Raw genomic sequence first — 10,507 nt, 5'->3', positions numbered from 1 at the left:
CAAAGGGCCACATGATTTAGTGAGTGTTCTGGCCTGGTAAGAAAAGGTTGCACCCCATGCTAAAGAGGAGAAATAATAATAGTTGCCAAACATCAAGCCCCTCCTCTAGGTCAGCTGTTGTGCTGTGTGCTTACGTGCTCAATTTGTGAGGCAGCTAAGGGTTAACTATCACAGCTGTATTATCTCATTCTGAGCCTCACTGTAATCTTCCAAGGTTGGTTCTATTATCTTTATTTTACAGATGATAAACTGAGGCACAAATATATTAAATAACTTGCCAAGGGTCACAGACCAAGTAGTTGCAGACCCAGGATTCACACCGAGCTGACGTCACAGTCCACGTGTTAAACACTGAGCCATGTGGGGACTGCTTGGCCACAGTATGAGAGAGACTGTCAGATGTGCCCAGAAGTATGCCTGGATGTCCCCCTTCACTAGTCTGAGGACAGGCTAGTCACTTTTGAGGACAGGCTGCCTGTGCTCTGACTCTGACTTGGCCTTGGCACGTGCCAGGCCCCTGACAGAGACTAGAGTGTGGTGTGCTGACCTTGATGCTCCGTGTATGGTTGTTTGCTTGTCTGCCCTCCCTGTCCTATGAGGCTCACGTCAAGGCTACCAAGAGCAAGAACGGTCAACATCTGGGATATCAAAACTCTGCAAAACTGAAAATTGTTCCCTTTTTCCTAGTCAGTTGGATCTACTCTTGCTAATTCTTTTGTGGACCAAATCAACCTTTTGTTCACATGAGTGCTTGTAAAACCAACACTCACCTGGTTATGTCTTCTCTCTGGAGAAAATAGAGCAGACACGTTCATCAGTCGTGTATGTAATCAAATCATCTCTGAATTGGACCGGTTCCAAGATAACTTTCAGCTATAAAAGTACACAATTCTGCAGGTGAAGATTGGGAATACTCAGCGTTTTTGCAATTTCCACCAACTGCCAAAAAAATTTTCAAGCCCAACCTCAAGAATTTCATAGTCCCAGACCCCAGTGTTTCACTACAAAGGAGAAGTGGCAAGTATTGATAGAATTTGATATTTGTTGCCGTACATTCAGAAAAACACCAGTGGTTTTAAATATTACAAACATGTTATTTTTAGAGGCCCCTAACCTCTTGCTCACTCTAGGTTTAGAAGGCTGATCTAAATAAATAAATAAATAGCAATGGCTTCTGCTTAAATTAGGTCTGTCTCAGTTTCCATGGCATCCAATCTGTTAGCATCAATATTCTCGCCTGGATCTGTTAGCACCAATATTCTCGCTTAGCCTTTGGGATGGCAATGTTTGCTTTCAGGTTTATAGGACATATCATAGCTCAATGGATTCCATTATACTCAAGGAAAGAGAGGATTTGTGGAAGCCCATGGGTGATGCTGTCTTTGATTCCTGGCGTCAGTGTTTGGTCCTAGCCTTCACATGACTCTGTGGGTAACTGGGATTTGATAGAATCACAGATGATGAATTTTTGGTAAGCGCTTGGTCTCTAGCTACATTGGTCTATAGCAGCCTCTGCAGGTAACATTCTGTGGCTGACCCTAATAAAAAGGTACCCCAGGGAAATAATTCCAATGCAGAGAGTATGGAAGCAACCAGGGTTTGGACAATGTGTAAATCTTCACTTTGCCCTTCAAGAAGCTTAATTGCAAGGTGAAAACCTTTTCATGTATCAGTGGGTCCACACTAAATTTATTTCCTCAAGCAAATAGACAAACAGGTAACCATACAAACAGTACCTTTGTAGGCCTTCCTTAGAATGGGAGGAAAATATAATTAAACTGATATGTGCAATTTCAAAAGAAACTAGCAGGAAGGAAAGTGTAGACTTATATGTTAAAATATACATGACAGTGTGAAATAAAAGAATGTGTAGCAAGTTTAGCAGGTGGAAGGGCCGTTGTTCTTCTTTGGACATGTCACGTAAAAATGATATTCCACTTAGAAAATATATATGCAAGTCCCACATTTCATAATGACTCCTGACTCTCAAAGTTTATTCATAGTGTTTTTTCAATCAGGTGACATCTCTTAAACCTCATGTCTTCAGTTTCTTTTTAAAATTGTCTTTTTTAATCAGATTGCAATTGGAACAGCATCTCTGGGAAGATCAATCTAGATAGGTCTTTACACTTAGCTTCCTTGTCTTTCGAAGGAAAAGTCTGCATGGGAACACTTCTTAATCTGGGCTCCATGGATGGGCTTCATGGCAGTCTCTCAGCTCCAGGCAACTGTATGCAAATTGTGTGTGTATGTGTGTGTGTGTGTGTGTGTAAATACATGTGTGCAGTGTTCTGAAGAAAGTGTCTATGGCTTTCCTCAGATTCTACGGTGTTCATGGGAAAATTGAGAATTTCTGAGTCAGATGCTTTCTGAGTTCCTGTGTGACTCTAAACTTCAAAGAGATTTGCTAAGCAGATTCATTACAGCTCTTCCTTAGTTGAGGGGAGGGTGATAGGAAATTCAACAGGTAGCCCAGTGAACGCCTTTTCGTATTTGCCATCGTCAAGCATAATTGAAGGTCTAACTATGTAATGAGATAATCTAATGTATGATCTTAAATTGGAGACAGCAAGAGTAATAAAGACTAATAATTTGCAAGCCCTAATAATTTAAAGTCGTTAGCAACACTGAAAGATCTTCGAGCACAGTTTATTTTCATTTCTGTTTATTATCATGCTAACTGCCTACTTCTCATTCTTTTTGCATATCCACGGATATCCCGTGGACTTTCAGAGTGAGCTAGCCAAATACAGAATAAACATGGGAGGGAGACGAGATGAGAATGAAGCTGACTATGATTGCAACTAGGTCAAATCTATTAATATGTGAGATTTATGTCTCTCATGGTGGAAGCTGCAAATCCTTTTGCATAACATTTCCTCTGGCTTTGATAGAAAATTTCTCACTCAGAATACTTCAAAACCAGCATTTTAATTTTTATCACCCCTGAAAATTTCATTTTTAAACAGGAGTACAAAGTTATCATGATGAAGTAGATGTCATTGGATTACATCACTTTGCCTGGTGTGAAGCGCTCTCCCCCTCCCTCCCTCTCCCTCTCCCTCTCCCTCTCCCTCTCCCTCTGTCTCTGTCTCTCTCTCTCTCTCACTCTCTCTCTCTCTGTCTCTCTCATTAATTTTGCTGCTGCCTATCAGAAATGTGCCTGTGAAGTTGGGGGGGTTAGAGGACAAAGCTAATGAGAACCAAATCATGGGTTCAGTCTCTGTAAGAGTACTAACTTCGTTATGTGTCCTGGCCACGGACTCTACCCCAATCCTGGCCAGAGGACTCTTGGGGTCAAGGGAATCCAGGGAAGAGAGGAGATGATTCAGTGTAAACCCATTCTGCATGACTAGAGAGACAGCTCAAAGAACACCCATTTCAAAATCTCCCAGTGTCAGTGTTGGGAAGAATCTCAGGGCTCTTCTCTTTTTCCTCCCCATCTGATATGCAGTAATTTTGTAAAGGGGTTATTCAGTCTTTTCTTGAATACCTCCAGTGACAGAGAACTCATTGCTTTCCAGTCCCAACCATTCAATCTTTTTTTACAAAAATTTTATTTTATTGAAGTATAATTGATTTACAATGTGTTAATTTCTGCTCTACGGCAGAAATTAGTTATACATATATATAATCTCTTTCATATTCTTTTCCATTATGATTTATCACAGGATATTGAATGTAGTTCCCTGTGCTATACAGTAGCCAAACATTTCATCTTGAAGCAGTTCTGATAAATTGTTTCTTATGTGAATTACAACCTTCTGTCATTCTGTAAACTGATTCTAGGCCTTCCCTGTGGGATCCACAGAATAAGACTCCAAACCAATCATTTACAAGTTGGAAAGTAGCAAAAGAGTTGAAGTTGGTGCTTCTGGCTTTACCTCCACATTGCCATTCTTATTGGCTTATGTCAGCAGAGAGAGCCCTTGCTCAGAAAGCAAGCATTTAAGCAGAGGTTTTGATTCCTTTATATAAAGCATTTGGTATAGCATTTAGGGAGTGAGTCTAAATTACCTTTCAGTTTTTGAGACCAGTTTCACAGGTAGCGCACACAGCTAGGTGATACAAAAGGGATTCCTAGAGAGCTATCCATCAACTCTCAGCCTGCAAAGAAGATTGCAATGGGGCACTGCCTCCGGGCTGGAGATTTGGGACATTTATGGGTAGTCCAGACCAATCTGTCATTGCTTCGCCAGAGAGCCTGTTGGAGAGACCTTTGAATGACAAGATTGACTTTTAATCCCATCAGAAGACATGTACTCATTCATTCATCCATTGAAAAGGCATTTATGGAGGGCCTTCTCTGCCCTAGATGTTAGGGATACGATGATGGCCCACTGAGGGGGGGTGTATACATCAAATAAAGAATTACCCAAAGTAATAGATGATTCCAAACCATGATTAGTGATAGAAAGGAAAGTTACAGATTATTTTCAGAGCAGGTCTGACTTAGTTGAGGTTTTCAAGGAAGGCTTGCCTGACATTTGAGTTAACATATAAAGGATGAATAGGAATGAACAGTAAAGGACGCAGAGATGGGGGAAGCATTCCAGACAGAGGCAACAGCATGGGCAGAGGCCCCGTGGGAGAGAGGTGTAAGAAGAAGCACAGAATATTCAAGGAACTGAGAGAGGGCTGCTCTTGGTGAAATTCAGAGACGAGGGTATGGTATAAGGTGAAGATGGGGAGGTCATAGGGCCAGTCCGTGAAGGGCCTGGCAGTCTGGTAAGCCCTGTGCAACTCTTGTCTTCTGTAGTTTCCTTCACAAAGTCTCTGCTCTTTTCAGCAAATGCCATGATCATTCCTCACCTTCAGTTCTTTCCTTATACTGTTCTTGTCCCGGGAACATTCTCCCTATCATCCATCTCTTACGCAAAGCCTTACTCATCTCGTTCCCTCAACTTTGGCATCCAGAAAGTGGAGGTGGAAGGCAAAGGGCTCTCATGTATATTAAACACTTGCTCTTCACCAAGCATCGTGATGAGTCCTTCATACATATGATCTTTAACACCCCTGCCCTAACACTGTGAGGTAATGCCCTTCCTACCATCTTACCGAGGAGGAAATTGGCACTCAGAAATCTTGAATACTTGGTCCAGTGTCATATAGCTTAACTAATAAACCCAGATGAAAATTCAGGCTTGCCTGACTCCAAAGATACTGCTCTTTCTTACACATCAACTTGCTTCTATCCGTCTTTCTCATTGTTCATTAACCTCCCAGTAGAAGTGCCCTGGCTGTTCTCATTTTGACGTTAAAGTTACCATTTGAAACATCAGTTGCTGGTATCAGTGGGAGGACATCCAGTGGGGGTCTAAGTTCCTGGGCATAAGAACCCCATTCGTGGTTCATAATGCTCTTATAGCCACAAGGAGGCAGATGCAGTCATTCCACACAACATCTACTTTGCTATCACCTCTTGAAAGTAGGCACTTAATGCAAGTGTTTGTCAGAATTTTCTCAAGAAATTTACGTAACCTTTATGAAGCTCATCTACCTATTGACCAGTCTGGACACAAAGTCACAGTCAAAGAAAGAATATTCTGAACATCAAGAAAAAGATGTAAAAAACAATGTAATTAGCATTATAGATGTTGTCTCAGAAGGATCCAAAGGTCCCCATTCCAATCTCAGTGTATGTCACACCTTCATGAAGTTCTTTCTAAAACTTCTTCCTCCCTGTCTTTCTCTCTCAATTGCTTACCCTCAGTGCAGATGCCCCAAACTCTCTCATTTTTCTTTCTCAACCTCTCCAAAACCTTCCCCAAACCTAGCCTGTGCTGCTGACTCTGGTCTTGTTCTTTCCTCTCATCTTCAGGATTTATTCATCTCTTTCTTGCCAGTACCTTTCTGCTCTGTCCAATGTAAATCCTTCGAGTGGTCTCAGTGGTCAGGATGGCAGAAAAAGGATCTTTACAAATCAGGATGAGCAGGAGATGACCTGAATGTCTAAATGTTTTCATTTAGGTAGTAGTTCATTTTTTTCCTTCACATTTATTTTTCTGTGTCCATTTCAAAATTCTTTCAACTTAAAGTAGTAACAGTATCCAAAGTGATCAGTAGTTTGTTTTCCGTTTCCTCTTCTTGGCAGAGTCTGTTAGTACTCATGGACAGCCCCGAGCTACCCTACACTTCTCAGCATCCCTTTGCAGCTGGATTGGCCATGGACTAGTTCTAGTCTATGGAGTTTGAGTGGAAATGACATGTGTCACTTGTGCACCTAGATGGGTGAGTATCCAGTTTGCCTTTTCCAAGCTCTTTCCCCTGCTTGCTGTCTGGATAACACTAGTGTGACCTTGAAGCCACCAGATGGAAGCACTCTGAGTCCTTGAGTCACTGCCTGGAAGAGAATTAATCCACATTCGACTGTAATGTGAGTGAGAAATAAACCGTTGTTGCATTGTTTGTCTCAGTAGCTAGTGCTAATTAAGCTAATATATTATTTTTTATATTCTAATTAAACTTATTAATAAGTTTGTAATTGTAATGAAGTCCACTTTATCAATCTTTTCATCTATAGTTAGTACTCTTTATGCTCTAAGAAATTTTTGCCTAACCCAGGGTCATGGAGGCATTTTCTGATACTTTATTTTAGAAGTTTTATTGTTTTGCCTTTTTACGTTTAGGTCTACTATCTATCTCAAGTTAATTTTTGTATACAATTCGAGGGTCATGGTTAATTTTCCATATGGATATGCAATTAACCCAGCACCATATATTGAAAAGATCATCCCTCTCTCCCTGGGTTTCAGTAGCCCCTTCACTGAGTATCACATGTAGCAGACAGTCTCTAAAATGGCTCCATGGATCCCCACATTATTTTTTTTTTCTTTTTTTTCTTTTTTTGGCTGCACCACGTGGCGTGCGGGATCTTAGTTCCCCGACCAGGGATCGAACCCGTGCCCTCAGCAGTGAAAGCCTGGCATCCTAACTACTGGACTGCCAGGGAATTCCCAGTGACTCACTTCTCATGAACAGTATATGGCAAAAGTGACTGGAGTCTCTGTGATTAGGTTACAAAAGACCACGACTTCCATTTACTCTCTCTTTCTCTCCCTCTTCAGTAAAGAATTTTGTATTCTCGCCTTGTAATCTGGTGTGCGCTGTGCTGAGGTTGGAGGGAAGGGATGTCATGGGTCTGCAAATGGTATAGTTTGGTTGATATTGCCCAGAAGAAGGTGGTGCTGGAAAGGCATCCCCCTGACAGTTGGATTATTAGGGGGTGCCTCTACTGGTTACCTGCAGGAGAAGACATCACAAACAAGTGCTCAGGTGCAAGAGACAATCAAACCGAGTCCCCTGGTGCTGCACTAGGTTGGCAAGGATGCCTTTTATGTCAAAAAGGGGAGAGCCTACCACATCTGCGTTACATGACAGGAAGCCAAATTTATTCAACTTTTGTTATCTGGAGTTAACCTTCTGTCAATAGTATTACTACATATAAAATAGACTTCTTTTTTCTGTTTTTATAAGATTCTGCTTAAGAAAAATCTGAGGTATCAAATTTCATTTTCCAGCAGCGTCAGTTTACTGCAAGATAAAATGTAAATCAAATAAATATTTCTTTGGCCCTATCCCTCTCATCCCTCCTCCCATCTGGACACAAGACATATATTTAGAATATCAGCGAGAGAGATGGGTGGGCGGGGCTTGCGAAAGAATCAACATGCCTTTAGCTAGAGACTTACTACATTCATCGTTGGAAGAGGAAGAGAAAAAACATAAAAAGAAATGGCTCGTTCAAAGTCCAAATTCTTATTTTATGGATGGAAAATGTCCAGGTTGCTGCAGGATTGCCAGGGTTTGTAGCCATGCCCACATGGTGGTGCTTTGTGTAGGTTGTTCAACAGAGTTGTGCCAGCTGATGGGAGGAAAGGCCAGGCTCACAGAAGGGTGTTCATGTAGAAGAAAGCAACACTAATGATCCCCACAACTTCCTGAATTGGGGTGATATCGCAGAAAGCCTTATTGGTTGCGTAATTCTAGTTACGCCATCAAGATAAGGTAATGATGTTTAATTTTGTAAGGTATACAACACTGATCTCCTGTTTTGGTGTCAGCTTGTCAATACTTTTTGATTATGGGCAAAAGCCAAGAACATAAATTTTCAGAGTCCAGAGAACATGCCGCTTTTCTTCCTGATAAGTAAGCTAGTCCGCTGCTGCTTCACCTTTCTCCTGATTTAAGAACAAGGTTCCAAACACCAGGGGCACAAGTCACAGTGGTGGCTGGAGTGTGGCTGACTTTATCATGGGGAAATTTCAATCAAACCAGTTCCTCTCATTTTATTTCACAATTTCCCGGGGTCCCAGGAATTCCCCAGTCCTCTAATTCTGGCAAGAGGAGCAGAAGGTATTTTGCAGTCTCCGTTTTGCCGTTTATTCAACTAATGCGCTTGGGCGCATCCTTAGCCTCATCCTCTTCACCGGGCACGTGCCGCTGCTCACAGACAGAGTGCAGGGCTCCCAGATTCCATCAGAGTCTATACAAAGGGAGGGTCACATGAAAAAGAAGGGAGAGGTTCAGTTAGTCTCTTTGGGCTGGGTTATGTCTTTCTTGCGAAGGATTGCCAGGGAGGGGAAAGCACTAGGGAGGGACTTTGCCACTTCAGGCGAAAGCAAAATAGAGCAATTCGACTTCCATTTCCTGGGAGCATGGCACGATCCCGAGCCCCTTACATCCTGTCATTTAATCCTCACTACAACTCTGTGAGGCAGATACTATTATTTCAGATAAGAAACTGGGTTAGACACAGAGAGATTAAGAACTGGTATGAAATTCCGTAGTTAGTAAGTAGTAAATCCAGGGTTTGAACCCAAGTCTGTCTGATTCCAAGGTCCATTCCCATAACTCATGTGACACTGAGTTGTTACAGTAATACGATGTTCAAGGGAGCAAACGGTAGTACATTTCACAGTGGGAAAATATGCAGCCGTTACAAAAATGATAAAAATATGGAAAGGTATCCAATATATATTTTTAAAATTTATATATTAAAAATGCCCAACAATCACCTACTATGTGTCAGCCACAGTTCTAGGTGCCAGGGAATACAAATACCCTGCCCTCACGGAGCTTGTCACTGGAAGGTTCGGCTCGGGCAATAAACTAGCACCAACGCTGTCATTACTGCTTGCAGTAAGTGCGGTGAACAAAATGAAATGGAGCTCTGGGATTGGAGGGGTTGTTTCAGCTTGGGTGGAGCGGGAAGGCCTCTCCAAGGAGGTGAGATCTAAGTGACGAGAAGAAGGCAGTCATTGTGCATTTCAGGGGGTGGGGGGACAGCAAGTACAAGCGCACCGAGAAGGGGAGAGCACGTATGTTGCTGGGACAGAAAGAAGGGAACTGGGGCTCAGGCGTTGTGGGCAGACTGGGGGCAGCAGTGGGGGAGTGGTAGGAGATTTGAGGGGCTAGCAGGGGCCAGATCATACAGGACCCGGCAGGCCACATTAAGGAGTTTGGATTTTATTTTTAGCGCTGTGGAAAACCAGTGCTGTGTTGTAAGTAGGGAAGGAATATGATCTGGCTGCTTCGTAAGGATTGAAATGTGACAGCGCAAGAAGGGCAGCAAAGAGAAGCATTAAAGGCTATAGTGGGTGATGGCCAAAGGAGGTTGGCGAATATTCTTCCCTAAAAGCAATTATAGACCGGGACCAAACTGACAAGACACCCGTCTCTGGACCGTGGAAATCGACAAAGGGCATATAATAAACTGAGAATTGTTTCTTTAAGAAGAACTACTGAACCTCAGGTGAGAACAGTAGGAATTTGACGCTTTTTAGTCTGGGCTACTCCTATCTCCCCTCCATCTATCAGCACAGCTGCTCTATTATGGTAGGACAAGCTGTACAAGCAACAACTTTGCTGCCAGAGGTGGCTGACTTGGTTTGCAGTGCAGCAGAAAAAACCCCGTGCTCCTAGGAATTGTAGGAAACAGAGCCGATCTTGGTGACAAATGAATGGAGGAAGGACAGTGTCACAGCCTGCCTAGCTAGACTGACAGACTAGCCTTCAACTTAACCGGAAAATCCACAAAATGAGACAACCATGGGGGACCTTGCTTAGCACCCACGTGTCTGTGGCAGTCTAGAAGGCCGTGTACATGCTCAAAGCTGCCCGAATGCTGAGAGAGCAGAGAGAGTCCTTGCTCTCCTTAAGTTCCTGGTCGAATGTGAGGCTTTGCGTGTGACGGAGGAGACATATGAGAGGGCCTGGTAGAAAGTAGAAGCTGAGACATACTTGTAAACTGCCTGAACTTTGTATGTAACCTCCAACCCACACAGAAATCCATCCGCAAGATGTGGAAGACTTACCGTCTCAAGATTTTTTTTTTTAAACATCTTTATTGGAGTATAATTGCTTTACAATGTTGTGTTAGTTTCTGCTGTATAACAAAGTGAATCAGCTATTTGTATACATATAATCCCAAATCCCCTCCCTCTTGCGTCCACGTCTCAAGATTTTTAAGCACAACCTCTAACCAGTCATTGGCTGCTCACAAAGA

The 10,507-nt window shown here is 42.6% G+C and overlaps 1 protein-coding gene across 1 annotated transcript; it reads left to right on the top strand.

The window, feature by feature from the left end:
* Nucleotides 1–7,669: 7,669 nt before the first annotated feature.
* LOC133082337 (small ribosomal subunit protein eS27-like) lies at nt 7,670–7,924 on the top strand. The gene has a single exon (XM_061178884.1). It carries the CDS (start codon nt 7,670–7,672, stop codon nt 7,922–7,924), a length of 255 nt encoding a protein of 84 aa, XP_061034867.1.
* Nucleotides 7,925–10,507: the final 2,583 nt, after the last annotated feature.

The sequence above is a fragment of the Eubalaena glacialis genome, chromosome X (genome assembly GCF_028564815.1).
Source record: "Eubalaena glacialis isolate mEubGla1 chromosome X, mEubGla1.1.hap2.+ XY, whole genome shotgun sequence".
Lineage (NCBI taxonomy): Eukaryota > Metazoa > Chordata > Mammalia > Artiodactyla > Balaenidae > Eubalaena > Eubalaena glacialis.
This window is presented reverse-complemented; position numbering and strand designations above follow the sequence as displayed.